Source organism: Mycteria americana, chromosome 1 (genome assembly GCF_035582795.1).
Source record: "Mycteria americana isolate JAX WOST 10 ecotype Jacksonville Zoo and Gardens chromosome 1, USCA_MyAme_1.0, whole genome shotgun sequence".
Classification (NCBI taxonomy): Eukaryota; Metazoa; Chordata; class Aves; order Ciconiiformes; family Ciconiidae; genus Mycteria; species Mycteria americana.
The window spans coordinates 28,448,652-28,463,868 of NC_134365.1; the positions used below are offsets into that span (position 1 = coordinate 28,448,652).

General features: G+C 39.4%; 1 protein-coding gene across 5 annotated transcripts in view; it reads right to left on the reverse strand.

Moving 5' to 3' along the window:
* Positions 1-15,217, reverse strand: part of MET (MET proto-oncogene, receptor tyrosine kinase) — a 90,247-nt gene that overhangs the window by 43,592 nt on the left and 31,438 nt on the right. For all 5 annotated transcript variants that reach the window (XM_075493600.1, XM_075493611.1, XM_075493591.1 and 2 more), the window contains 2 exons: positions 12,432-12,623; positions 622-756 (listed from right to left, as the gene is read on the reverse strand). In XM_075493600.1, the coding sequence (XP_075349715.1) occupies positions 622-756; positions 12,432-12,623 (327 nt within the window). The remainder of the gene's footprint in view (positions 1-621; positions 757-12,431; positions 12,624-15,217) is intronic.

Sequence of the window (15,217 nt, forward strand, 5' to 3'; positions counted from 1 at the left end):
AAATTATTGCTTACGATTATGGTTTAGGATTATCTGTAATATTATCTGCTGATGTTTTAAACCCATTCTACAATGCATATCTACTTATGACAATAGCATATTTATGACAGCTCTTCATCTTTTATTGACCCTTTGTAGACTACATGCTAAAGCAATCTTCAAACCTTACTATGAACACTGACTCCCAATTTTAAACACACCCACGTAACTCTTGCACACACCCCCCTCCTTAAAAAGTTATAATGTTATGACACAAACCAACAAAAGCCAGGAAACTGTGAGCACCGTTCTTTCCTTAAGCCATTGTGTGTTTTTTCTTTGCAAGCACTTGAATTAAGGACAGGGTTTCAGCCTTAAAATTTGCATTTCCTGGCTTTTGTTGGTTTATATCACAGCTCTTACATTATTTAAACATTTCTCAATATTAGGCTGTCAGTTTGTTTAGTAGGGAAAAAAGAAATCTTGGAGGAAACTTGCCCCTCCAGTGTTCCCAAGGGAATGGCAAGGCTGGGAGGATGCAGAGCATAAAGCAGCAGTGTGAATAGTTGCTCTTACTGAAAGTTGCTGCTCTGATGGCAGGTTTACACAGTGCACAGAAGGATTAGATTATGAACCACTCACCTTTTTCCCAGTCACTACCAGGGTATAGCCATCATCTGCTAATGAATTCTCGACAACAACTTGGGGAGAGACGGGGTGGGAGTCTAGCTGAAAGCTGACATGTGGAGCTGTGAGTTCTGATCGGGAAACCACTATCTAAGAAAGAAAGAAATTGGGAAAATCAGCAGGCAGCGTGTGACACAAATGCATGCTGCTCAGCGGTCTCACGTTCCTACCACTTCTCTGCTTGCATTAATTACTTTGCATTACATTGCATAATATTTTGCATAATGTTCCATCATGATTTGATTAAAGCGCTATAAAATCTACTTTGTTTAACACAGCAAAATCATGGCTGTTGGAGGATCCTCAAAATACATCGTATTTATTAAAATATGAAGGAGTCATTGCATGTTTTCTACTCCTTTAATTTCAGGTATTTATCAATCAACCGTAAAAAATGAAGATGGGTCATTCAGTCAGCCCTGTACATTTAAGAAAGAAGAATTTTATCTACCTAAAAAAATCTGTTTATCTACTTAAAAAAGTCTATTTAAAAAAATCTGAAAACTCCAGACCTCCAAAAGTCAAAGATCTTTCCATTTATTTTCACTTTGGTCCTTCAGTTTGAAAAGTAAACTTTACCCTGTGTCAACAGTGTCTGGTCTTGACGCATGTGGGGCCACTAGAGTGCAAAGCTGTGGCAGGCGCAGGTTGCGCTGTGAGCAGCTCTACAGAGCTACAGGCACGTGGACCTCGATTCCCAGAGCTGGCAAGGTGGCTGTTGCTACAGACAGACTCTTTGCAAGACGTGGCTGGGCACCTCAAGATCTGGCTCCCGCTGATTTCTGTGGGAGCCGGGTGTCCAGGACAGAGCACTCAAAGCACCTCTTAAATGACAGGGAGAGCTGGAGGCTTCTCTGGAAGATGTTCCAAAACAGGAGCCTAATTTAGTTGTCCTGAAGGCCCTTTGCAAGAGCCCTCTCTCTCTCTATTGATTTTAGGAGATCTTAGGGAGATTAGTCACACCAGTATGAAATTCCCCCACTAGTCATCTCTCTGCATCTTGAGTTACCTAAATACTTCTGAGAATTTGGGCCTATTCCTGCAAACACATGCTTAACTTTACTACTGTAACTTTGTTGACTTTAATGGGATGAGTCATGGCTGTTAAGCACAGGCATAAAGCATCTGCAGATTGGGGTGGATATTCGATAGCGAGATTTTATAGGCTTGGGCCTGCAATGCAGAAGGATGTGCGCCCAAATGTGATAGCATCAGGCAGCTAAGGCAGAGGATTGTTTACATAAGGGAAGATCATGTTCATGTTTCAAAAGCTGCATCATATGTAGTTTACTTAAGGAATAAGGAATCAACATTTGCTGAGAAGTTGAGATTCAATGGAGTTCATTATTTAAAAAGATTGAAGCCATTCTGGAAAGAACTTGTATGTCAAATGTTTAATTTTTCACTATAATGAAGCTTTTCTTCTGACTCCGAAGGCAGCATCAGGACAGCTAGCACGTTGACTTACATGATTTCACTGGCTTTTCGCACTGCCAAGGTCTTTCAACAAGATGGCTGACTCCAAAACTAGACTTAGAGATGCTGTAATTACAGCTGATGCTTTGTTGTAATTCAAGACTTAAATAAAATATATGAGCAGTTAATTCATGGCAATAAGTGCTTCACATCCCAGAGGTATATACAGTTTGGGGTTACAAGAGGCTTTTTTTCTTTAAAATGAAACTGGCTTTGTTAAAGACTTTGCTATGGGTTTGTTTCACAGTACAGAAAGTGCAGCTTTCAGAAATCAATAAGGTCTGATCATTTTCGGTGACACAGAAGTATGGTCTCTGACTCAGTGTATTAGGGCATGAGCTCTGTTTTTATATTCAGGACAATGAAAAATAGAATGGACTGCAAAGCTGCATGAAAAAGCTTGATTAATGTTGGCATTATGGGAAGAGGTAGCACCACAGCTGCAAATACCTTTTTAGTTGATCATTAGCCATGTCTCATCTCGAATACCCACTGCTATAAAATGCTAAGAATTCTTTTCTATCATTAATCCAGGCTTCCTCTTATTGCCAAGCATTCTTTCTGATTGAGCCACAGTGTTAACCCTTTAAACACAGCTGCCTTGCAACCTCAGAGCAATATATGAAAATTTGGTTCCTGTCTCTACAATCTTGGAAAAATTATTCCGTACTTTAAACACTGACCGACCTTTATTTTACTGAGGCCGATAGTCAAATCACCTGCTCAAAGCCCCAGTGAATAGACTTTGACCTCATGACATACAGGGAGCTCAAATTACACTTCCTAACTCATTTGGGACCATGGAATAAAAGTTTGGAGTTTGCTTAGAACTAATCTACCAGCCTACAGTGCTGCCGTAACAGATACTAGATGCAAAAATGCTCTTTTTGGTCTATATAACTGTGCGGTTTTTGCACGCATCAGCCCAGTCCTTGAAATTCTATCTTACCCTTATCCAACATAATCCTGAAGAAGAAGGCAATTTGAAGACAGCTTCTACAGCAGGAAGAAGAGGCTACTTAGGACTCCAGTGTCGTTCTCAGAAACCTCTGATTTTTATTGCTTGGGACTGGGCTGGTATGCAAACAGTGTGGCTTTAATCTGCCATGGACACACCACCATACGAGGGCTACTTCTACCATGGAAATAGTTCAGTACTACAGAAGGATTTCTCTTTACAAAGACTATAAAGTGCTGGTTTGGTTTTCTGGGGTTTTTTTTTTTTGAGGGTGGTGTTGGGGTTTTTTTACATTTTAATAATTCATTTAATAACCAAGCATTTCTTCAGAGCATAAGAGAAATGAAAGTATATCCATGTGCCTGCACTCAAGCAGTTAGGAGAGAGGGAAGGTCTTGCACAGATGAAAAATTGACTAAAAGAGAACAGACATTAGCAATAAATGGTCAGTCCTTGCAATAGTGAGAAGTCACCAGAGGTGTTCTGCGAGGTGTCTGTGCTGGGATCCATGCTGTTCAACATACCCATAAATGAGTTGGAAAAGTGGTTGAGCAGTCCAGTGACAAAGTTTTCTGATGATCTGAAGGTATTCAAGGTGATAAGGATGAGGACAGACTATGAAGGATGGCAGAAGGACTTTACAAGACAGCATGTCAAGGCAATAAAATGGCAGGTGAAATACAACGAAGAAGATTAATTTAAAGCGGTGTATGATAGATAGTTCCATGAAAACATCACCTCACTGCTCAGCAGCAGTCAAAAAAGCAAATAAAAACTTGGGAATTATTAGAAAAAGATTAGAGAACAAATCAGAAAACATCCTGATGTCATACAAATTTGTGGCTTACCCGAACCTTGAATTCCCTGTGCAGTTCTGGTTGCCTCATGACAAAAATAGTATGTTAAAATGGGAAAAAGTTCAGAGAAGGGTAACAAAGATGATCAAAAGGCTGTAATGAAAAATGACTGAGTAGGGTAGGTGTGGAAACACTATGAAAAAGATAGAGAATCATGAGTGGGTAGAGACTATTTACTCTCTTCTAATAAAAGTATTAAACACCATCAAAAGACAAAAGTGAGAGTCAGGTTCAAAGCAAACAAATGAGTAAGACTTCCTAGCAATATGTGATGACCTATGGAACTCCTTGCCAAAGGATATGAATGCAAGAGGAATGCACATTCAAAGGGAAACTCCACATGTACATGGACAGACAAAACCCAATAGCTCAGGAAATCCCCAGAATGGAAAACAGTTGGAGGCTTGAAGCAGAAGGTATTACGTATGTTGCCTGGGTCCCTAGGCATCCACTTGTCACCGCTGCTGGAGACAGAGAGCATTGAACTAGATGGACCCCTCGTTTAAACCCATGTGGCTCTTCTGATGTTCTTACAAATAACCCTTCTGAGAATCACTTTTCATTATCAGTAACTACAACCCCAGACATCCTTCTCAAAGCAAACACAACACTTACGTCCTCTATTTAAGAGAGAAACAAAATGTATGTGGTGTTTCAGCATAGCTCAAAGTAATTCCATGAAGATAACAGCCAACAGTTAATTAATTAATGACTATATTAATTAATATATCCTTTATACCGGAAGTCAGTGATCACTTAGGCCCATGAACATTAAAATAATTCATTTAAATATTCTTTCATTGCCATCAGCTAGTATTAGTGTTAAGTAAGAAGACTTTGACTCTAGGTTCATTTATGCATAATATGGCAAATTAAGACTGTAATAACTTGAGTTGAAAAACAGCATGCAACAGCTTCTTCTGAAAATAATTCTAATGCTCAGTTCTGCTAGTCAGCAGGATTGAATTACAAATGTTACTGTCTGCATGTTGAAATATCTTCTGCAAAAATGAGAGGCCTTCTAAAAGCAATCCCATCTAAGTATCATATTGTTATTTTTTCCCTAGATGTCTGGCAGGTGTAGGCCATTACCCAGCAGAGATAGGCTCAGGGTTAACTTTATTGTGTAACGCCTCAAATGCCCTGGGATATGCAGCGTAGCCTTGCAAAGGGCACATATGTAGCTCTCTAAATGCTGTATATCACTTTAATCCATGGAGAGTATAATAGATCTCCTCTGAAGGGTGTAAGCTTTTCTACTCAAACTGAATATTAAAACATGTGTGCTCTCAAAACAGTTATTTGGCACCAGGTGTTAATTTTAATTTGACTATATGGATTTTGCATTATGCAATATTTGATATTTTTTCTGGGAGCATCAAGATACATTCTTTACCACAAAAAGAACTGCTATTATAAAACTGTTAAAAGTTGAGCTATAGATATGAAAATGTTACTTATCTAGAGTTTGCCACAGTTTTCTGTTGGTTTAAAAATGATAAAGTGGGAAAGATTGCAACTATTGGCATTCCTACAAATGCACGTGTGCATAGTTTGCATTTAGCTTTAAACAGGTCAGACTGTCAGTATTGAAAAGCCAGGTGAATTGCTGGACCACAGAGGCAGGACAGCAGCGGGCACTGAGGACAGCCTTTGCAGTGACTCCGTGGGCATCCCATCACTCTTTCCTCCTTCTGGCTCTGTAGGGTTTAAGCTCTGTGCTCACATATTTCTTGACCTCCTCGCGCTTGCTGTCAACATGGCTTGCCACTTGAATTGGTGGGTTTTGTTACGCCTATATTTGTCTAGTGGGACAGGAACTAGATCAAAAGATGTTTGATCAGTTCAAAGGTGGAAATGGCTTCCAGTATGCTGTGGTATAAACTGGATTTGAATGACCATGCTGAAAGATGCAAAGCTCTGTACTTCCTTGCTCTGGGTCAACTCATTTTGCCGATGGGCACTATGGCTTTGAGCCTCGATTCCCAGAGAGACAAGGCCTTGCCACTTCGCTGTTTGCAAGAGATCAATGCTGAAGGCTTGGCTCTCTTCTTGCTGAATTCTGGGACAAATTTTTCCTAGCTTTGACTGCAGTTACAAATAAAAAGCAGATGTGATTATTTTTGTCTATACTAATTTCTGTAGCATGCATTATGTTCCCTGGCATGTAATCTATGAAAGCAGCTATGACACATGCTAATTTCTCTCTTTTCAGGGAAATGAGATGTGTGTGTTAAAGTTTGGTGGTGTTGGTGGTGTTTGTTTTTAATCATAAGTATTCCTGGGAAATGACTGTGACTACCAAGTGTTCTGTCTACTTGGATGTGAAAGACAACAGGTTTGTGAAAATTTCCCAGACCATTGAGCTGTGCGAGCCCAGTCCCTGTTCCTCATCAGACAGAATCAGGGGCACCAAATGAAATGATAAGGCAGCAGGTTAAGGAAACCCTAAAGGAAGCTCTTCATCATTCAAAGCAGAATGAAATTATGGAAGTCATTGTCACAACGTACTGTAGAGGGCAAAACAACAAATAATTTCAAAAAACAATACGCAAAATTGATGGAAAAGAAGTCCATCAAGGACTATTAAACACCAGATATGGGTGCAATTTCCAGGGAATCTCTGGGCCACTGAGTGCCAGAAGCATGAGGGTACTGGGAGAAGTATCACTGTGTGTTTTTACTTGCCTCATACCTCTCTTATCCATCTTAGCCCCTGCCAGAGATAGGAGACTGTGCTCCTTAAACCTTTATTCTGACTCCATACATCCTTTCTGAGCTAAAAATATGGTTAAAAATACTGGGATATAATGGGTCCCTAGAATAAGGCTTATTATTATTCTGTATTGTTTCATGTCTAACAAGTGCAGAGAGGCCCTGAGGAGGGTGAGTGGCCTGTTGTGTGATGTGCTCTACTCCGACGAGGCCTGTCTGTGCCATCATGCTTTGGTTTTCGTGCCCAAAGCCATTTTCAGTCCAGAATCTGCTCAGATGTGACAGTGTGTGACCATGTTTTGCTAACACTTGGCTTCTCAGCTAGAGCTGGCTCATGTCCAGCTAGATTGGACAGGACTGCAGCCAGCATGTGGCTGACTGCGTCTCAGGGTGTATGTATACCCATGGGAAGACCCTTTCCTTACCTCCAGCAGCAACAGGATGGATGTCCTACCGCCCCGTGAAGATGAGAGGGCGCATGGGGGAGCTCCTCACTCCGCACGCAGCCCGCTGGGCACTGAGTTTCACTGGTATAGTCAGAAGGATGAGATGGCCCTGCTGCCAAAATTGCATCTAAAGAGAGTGGTTGCCCATAGTAGTTGTGAAACATACAGTGAAAACTTCTCTATCCCTCTCTTCCTCAAGAAGGTCACCAACAAGCAGTGCATTTGCTTGGGCTTCACCTTGGTGAGGCCAGCTTCAAGCATAGGGAGCTCATGCAGTATTCTGCTTCCAAGCATAGCATTACGCTGAAAACCAGCCTCTGCATACGTCAAGGGCATCAGTCTCTTGTTTATTGTTAAGGCCAGACTAAATGTGAGCTTTTCAGAATAAATCTTGTAAAAATTTCCCATATCCCACTCTCCCCAGAGCTATCAGAAAGATTTCCCCTTCCTGAAGAACTTTGCTCTTTTCTTCATCACTCAAAAGTCACTCTCTGAAATAATACCAAGCTCCAGGCAAAAAAAAAAAAAAAAAAAAAAAATCACCTTGGAACTGAGCAAAACTAGAAGATATTTTATCTCAATATATCAGGGTTTGGGGTTTTTTTTGACAAACTATAATTTCCCAAAATAGTGCTGGTAATGCAAGTGTCTTTTCCAGTTGTGAGTCGTCGTCTCAGCGCAGCTTCTTTGGCTTGAGTGCAGTAAGGCTGCTTTACACCAGCTGAAAATCTGATTCCCCAACTACATCAGTGTGACTGGGTGCTGTTTTCTAATCAAATAACCACTGTGAAATACCTGATTCACTTTGCACCCAACAGCTGTACTTTCAGCCTGTGTTCCCAGTCACACTCTGAAAACAAGCACAATAAGAAAGGCTGAAACAGCTGCAACTTCTCAACAGAAAAAAAAAGAAGGGGGGAAAAAAAGCTTGTTGTCAGGCTCCAGCTTAGGAAGGAAGTAAAACCATTTTTCTTTTCTGTCTCATGGATGTCAGCTGTCTTAGAAAAATTATTACTGCTCTGTTTTGTAACAGAAACTCCACAATATTTGGTAAACTACAAACTCCAGTCTATCATGGCCAAATACAGATTTAACATTTCTGATGCAGCCAAAACATGCTCAGTATGTCAAGGGGCTGCAATTACTCTCCAGGAGAACTTTGGAATTCACCTCCTGGCCTCAATTATCCTCCTTAAAAGAACTCATGAATCTTCTGTATTTGGACCATCCAGATCAATTTGATTTTAGTTTTAGATTTTGGCTGAAAACAATAAACATTTCGTGAAGGAGGCTGTATTTCCTTTCCAGTATTAGTGCTTTCCAGAGCTGTTTAAGGGAATAATTCTATTTAACTGAACCAAAAGCATATACAGAAAACAACAGGTGAATTCCTTGGTTGGATAAAACATACCTGCTTTTGCATTCTGAATATTACTGGCTCGTCAGATGACTTTTTTTAAATAAGCAATATACAGGCTATATTCTGAGTTGGGTCATTAGCACAGTTTTGATGGGTAATGCCATAAGTTTCAGTGGAATCACTTGTAAAGATAGGAACTATTAATTGTGATACATCTCTAAATACCTCAAAACTCCAGAATCAGGTAGCCATCATCTACAGAAGGAAAAACTCTGGTCTCAGAAACTACATGTTAAACCTTCCATTGACTTTTGCAGCAATGCTGTGCTATAGTTGTGTAGTAAACAGAGAAAAATGGATGGAGATGGGAACAGTGTCAGAGATGAGATGTCAGTAGGAAGGCAGAAAGTGATGAGCAGAAGAAAGTGCAAAAGGAGATGAAAGACAGCAAGAAAAAGGAAAGAAAGAAAAGAAGGAGAATCAAGTGGTTGGCTGCTGATCAAATATAATGGGAGCAAATATAATGGGAGAATATGAGAAACCTTTTCAAATAAATTTCTCTCAGGTTGAGTATCAGTAGCTTGCTGCTGCAGCTGCTGGCTTCTACAGCCCAGGCTTGGAGCTTCAATTCAATTTAGGTGGCATGATCACTGTGTTTTAAACACCTTGTTTTCCCCCACAAAATGTTTCTTAACAATTAAAGGGAATCCTAAATAAACACAGCAAAAATGTGAATTAAATGTTCATTACTTTCACCAAGCTGTTTCATATTGGGCACTTCAGGGTGTGGCTGTCAGAGACAGAGGTATTGTACTACTATTTCTTTTAATCTCATGGATGACTGCTAGTGCTGAAATTTATGTCACAAACTAAATTGTCTAAATATGGTAAGGTTTGGTATTTCAAAGAGGATACAAGAACTGGATTCACTGGAAGGGCTGAGCTGATTTTCTAATTTTAGAAACCTATATACGAATATTTTTTCTTTTGCTTTTAAATAGTTGGCATGAAAATATGCTCACAAGATATTAATACAATATAAACAGTTTTAAAACAGGTTCCCTGATAGGCAGAATTTTGCAACTAATTTTCTCTGAAAGCATACCTGCCTCTGAAAGGATATAGTCAATTCTGAATAGCTACAAGTTACAAGCGGATTGCACAGGAAAATTCAATATTTGCATGTACAAAAAGCTAAAAATATGAGTGCAAATGATTGTGCAAAAGTGAGGTGCATAGTAAGTGAAAAACTGAGGATTCTTTGCAATATGTTCCAGTAGATTTGTGAATGAAACAAAAAAGAACATCATTACATTTCTTTGCTAAAAAAATGTGGGGAAGAGTTTAGGGATATCTTTTTGATAAATTAAGTCATTGTTAGATTATCCTGATTTTTTTTTAACCCATTTTACTTCAGTAATGGTCGTTTAATAGCTCAATTTTTAATGATCTCCATCTCATTGCAGTTAATAGCTATATTTCCATAGAAACACTGCAAATCTGCTCTAGTTGGGCATTTGCTAATGAACATGTTTGAAAGCACTTCCTAGATAACTATTAGTGAAAAAAAAAGATTTAATGTAAGTGAACATTAAATTCTGCAAAAAGCTGTGTCTTCTGTATCCTACAGACCTAGTATCCCTTTCAAGATCAATTAAAGGCAAAACAAATACTAACCTTTTTATTTGGAGGTAACGTCATTAAAGGCAGTCGGTATGCTTATTCTCCTGCTGGTTGCACCAAACCCCAAAGAACGAGCTCCTGCTTATTACAATATGAGCCGAATGCTGACTACCCCCTGTAGCTCAAGCCAATCTAATTCAATGATGAGAATATTTCTGCTAATGGCAATGTGCAGTTTACACAATAGCCTTTCTGTTGATCCATAACTGAACCTGGAATGGGAAATGTATTCTGGAAATATTTTAATTGTTCCTTAAATTGGGCAAACGTCTGAATGAAGTGTGTGGTGCAGGACTTGAATGAATAATTTAAAGAATGTTACAAATAAAAATAATGCTGCCTTGCGCTTTCCACCAAAGCTCCCTAAAAGCTTTGCGTGACAGCCCAGAAGAAATACAGCGAGTAAGACAGTAGTTGTTATTAACTGTATTTTGTAGATAAGGAAATGGCTTCAGAAAGGTTAAACAAATTGCTCATGTTCGCTGTGTGAACCAGTATCTACAACAGAGCGTAGGTTGCCCCTGTGCTTAGTGCGTAGCTCTTAGCATTTGCCTTTCCTGTGCTGAAGACAAACTCCAGCTTAAAGTTACCAAGGTCATCATGGGAAGTTCAGGTAAAACTGGCAGGGTTGTCATTGAACATTTTGTTAAACTCCTATCTTTTAGGGGGAAAGAGAAACATGATTTTCTCCAGTTTTTCATCTGCCCTTTGTGGTAAATCACATTGACCTCCCTCCCTGTAGGAGCTTTACAGATTTTGCATTATGAGGCAGGTTCTGTGTCCAGTCTGTCCAGAAGACAGAAGTGGAGGTATAGGATTCCCTTTGTCCAAAAAGGGTGCCAATAGTGAGTTAACAAATATTGGAGAAAATATGTAACCCTACTTACTATATGTGGCAAGGACAGAGAATGAGGAGAAGGGAGAGAAGAAAGGGAAGGCTTGTTAGTTAATCTTATCTGATGACTTACACCACACAAAGATTTTTACGAAAAGGTGCAAGTGCCCAAGTGTTTTGTAATGGAAAGGTTTGCGAAATGGGAAAGCTGGAAGGGCACAGCAACTCTTGATGGCAAATATCATCAGGTTTCAGTTAATGATGGTTGGGGGACAACGCTACTAACTTCGATGACTCTCTGCAGCCTACAGAGCAAGAAGGGCCACAGACTGGCAATACTTCAAGAAGGCCAAGAGAAGACAAATAATACTGGCAGAGTAAAATGACACAGGTCCTTGGGTGCAAGAGGAATCCAGGCTGAGATGCACATCCAGGCTGGACCCTGTGGCACCTGGAGAAGCCAAGCTCTCCAAGGTGGTCGTTGCAGGGTGACACTGCTTGAAATAAGATGGGTGAATAAAGGAAGCCCTTGGTGCTTTCAAAGTATTTTGTCTTCTGATATTTGATTTTGACTGCCAAGTTTTTAAAAGATTGTTGGCCCTACGGGTTAGATTGATTTCATTAGTCACCTACAAAGAAGCCAGGTAGTGTAATCAACCTGTCTAGATTAGTTACATGCTCAGTGGAGGGAGACAGACTTCTCAGGAGGGTGACTGACCACTTAGGACAGGAAGAATTGCTGTCCAAAAGAACAGAGTGAGAAAAGAATGAGCAAGAGCCCAAAAATCTAAGATGCACTCAGAGAGACTTGAAAGTAGGTGGAGGAGGAGCTAATCTCAATTCTAGAGCTGTGAGTCATAGGCTATGGGTACATTAGCAAGTAATTTGGTGCCAGAGGAGTGCATCAGTATTTAGAAACAACTAATGCCAAGGATCCTGCTTTTACACTATAAATTGTCTCAGCGTTTTACTTTGAACTAGGTTTAATCTGACCCTCTAGACCAAATGACCATATGAAGCGTAATATCTGAAGCTGTTTGAAGAACCAGTCACTGGTTTGGACCTTTCTGCCCCAGCTGGGGTTGGGCCATATTTGCTGTGTATCCAAGACAGAGCTTTCAGTTTAGTTTCCTTTGAAAGAAATCTAGTTTGTATGGACCAAAACTGCTCTGTGAACTGAACCAGCTGGACTAAGTGGAGATCATGGTGGAATTTGCTCCAAAACCATTCCTCCAAACCACAAAGCCCATGTAAACACTTAAATTGCTGAATGCTCTATTAGGCACTTTGTTCATATTCCAGAGGCTCTATTTTACTCAGCAATTTCAATTTTCTAATGCCCTGTTAAGCTGGGATAATACTGTTCCTCACTTTTCACCATCCTGCTAAATTCCAGTAGGTTTTTTTATTGTGAAGGTGTCGTAGTAATACTTACCTGCATGAAGCGGCCCTCTGAAGTTCCCAGATTAGCAACAGTAAGGTTGCCTTTGGTGAAGACAGATATCGAAGTTAACAGGACACTGTTGAACTGGCCCATGAACAAGTCAACCCTCTGCAAAGGAGTCGTAACTTCTAAGCGATATTCATCATCTTGTGCTCTGCAGTATGAAGCATTTCTTGAAAAAGCCTGTTAGAAAATGAAGTACAGATGAGTACTGTCTTTACGAGTAGGAATAGATCTTTGTCAGAGTGAAGTCATTTAGCACAAATGCATTTGACCAAAAGTATTTTAAAATGTTTCAAACTTAATTGCTTCAGCAGTTATGATGTTCCATGAGGAAGGCAACGGCTTCTTAATGTTATGTGAATGTTTCTTTTAACTTTTTTTTTATCCTGTCTGTTGGGAATAAGACATAGGGTCTTTATTTAACCAGATGATATGTGTATAAGCACATATATCGAGGTATCCTTTCTCTTAGTGAATTCCATAATGCTGCTTCTCCAAGGGTCTCAGAATTCCTTGACTGCAGAGCCTGCCCAGCAACACACCTGCTTCTAAAACAGTGATTCCTTAGAAAATGATTGTCTAAAAAACGTTGCCATTTTTTTAACCTTTTTTGCATTAAAATTTCCAGTATTCTTCTCTTTCTATTCTCTTTTCAACACCTTTTTCAGTGATAAGACAGAAAAGGGGAGAAAAAGATGGAGAAAGAGAAAAGGGAGATAAGCCAGGAAAAATGTTTCTGATTGTATATTTAAGTGAAACTATGGGGAAGCCAGCTTTTTATAATCACTTAGGCTATTGTATTGATCATCTGTGGCTCACGCACTATTTTATCCAATCTCTGTATGTCTTGAGTGTACTATAATAGTTGCTGCATTTGCAGGATTTTCTCTTTCAGTTTGGGAATAGAGATTACATGTTTTTAATTTTCATTGGAAAAATTCTTGAACAATACACTTAAAGTTATCTCCAGAGAAGAATATAACCTGCTGTCCTGACAATTCAATAGTAATCTATTAACTGATAATTCCATTACTATTGATACTACATCATCTGTTTTGGTGAGATCGTACAGATAATAACCAGGAACCCCCTAAAGGATCTCTAACCAGTTTAAATTTGGAAGTCATCTAGCATGTTCCCACTGTGACATATTTTATGAATAAACATGTAGGGAGATTATAAAGGATCTTATGGTGGTTACCTCTGTTGAAATCAACAGAGAGCTTTGTTTTTCCTAATTTTTTAATTGATTTTTTTGTTGTTGCAAACATGTTTTAAAAATTTTTTTAAAAAGCTTGAATTAAACCTTTTAAAGACAGTCAGAGTCTTTCCACTAAACTCAATAGATCTGGATCATACCCTTAAAGAATGAGTAGGAGTAAAATTTTATTTTCTTATTTTCTTGATTCAGATGGTTTTCCTTCTACTACCTATAATCAAAGCACTATGAGAAAGCAAGCAATGAACCAAGAATTTCTTGCTGGCTTAACTCTGGTGAATTCTGGAGAAAAAACCAAGGCATTGAGAATGCTGTTAACGGAATGTTCAACCTAATAGCTCAGTCCTTTGCCGTTGAATTTAACGTTTCTGAACTGTTCACAGCAACAGCACTGGGGGGTGAAGTTTTCTCTGACCCCTAGAAGTTGCACTCAGCTGTGATGCCAGCTTTTCTCTGGTGGCACTGTCAATTTACTGCATCATTTACATAACAGCCTGCATAAGACCAAACAAGAGCAACTGAAATCTCTGTGCACTGTCTAATGATACAGAAAGAAGGCTTCCAGATTACATCTTATACAGCAGCAACTTAACAGTTTGGTTATCCACGTGCTAAAATGCTGTATTAGTTTTGGTATTAACCTTTAAAGTATGGTGCGTTTTGCTCAACAGGAACTGAACTAATACTTTGCACTAGGCACACTGAACATTCATTGAATACACTTTAAATATTTTTGACTGATCAACAAGGAACAAATTTAGCTTTTCTTTGCTTTGGCCACCAAACGAGCTGAAAGCTTTATTCTTTCGCACTCACATCCTATCCAGTCTAAAAGTATTTTCGAAACATCTGTGCAAAGATTACTCATACAATGAGTATGAATAGTTCAAGTGCAGAAAGATGTACAGTTTTCATGCTTTTTGAAATCAGGCAGATTTCTGAATTTACCCTCCCCCAACTTGGGATCTCTGCTCTTTGCTGTAACTCCTTTTCTTCCATGAGCAAACGACTTTGGGGAGAGATGTTTCTGTGCTAACCTTAAAAAAGTACTTCCTCCTGTGTAGTCATTTAAACACAATTTGAACCTCCTGACACGCCTCATGAAACCCTGTTCAAGAGCTTTTTAACAAGTGGCTAGATTTTCCTGCTTGCCCAAGACCCGAAGTCAGTTCAGCCACAAAGTCAGCTCAGCCTTCCTCAGAGATGTCGTAATTTTGGGTATCTGCCCAAGAACCTGCAGACTGTTCCACATATGGCTCTTTCAAAACCTGGCGCTTCATGGATTAACCATAATGTAAGGTTAGCTGTTTAAGAAATAGGAAGGCTTTGATCTTTGAGTAGAAATGCAGAGATTAAAAGGCTACTTAGAAAACTAAAGGAAGATTGATAACGTGGAAAACTTCAGCAAAGAAGCTGCTTTAAATTAACTCTTTGAAGCCTGAATCTCTCCCTCCCTCTCCCTCTCAGTATACACATAAGTATCCATTTGGCTGTCAATGTGGAAAAATAACTGATGTCAGATGATGCACTCTGGATATTATGCCAAGTTCCAGTG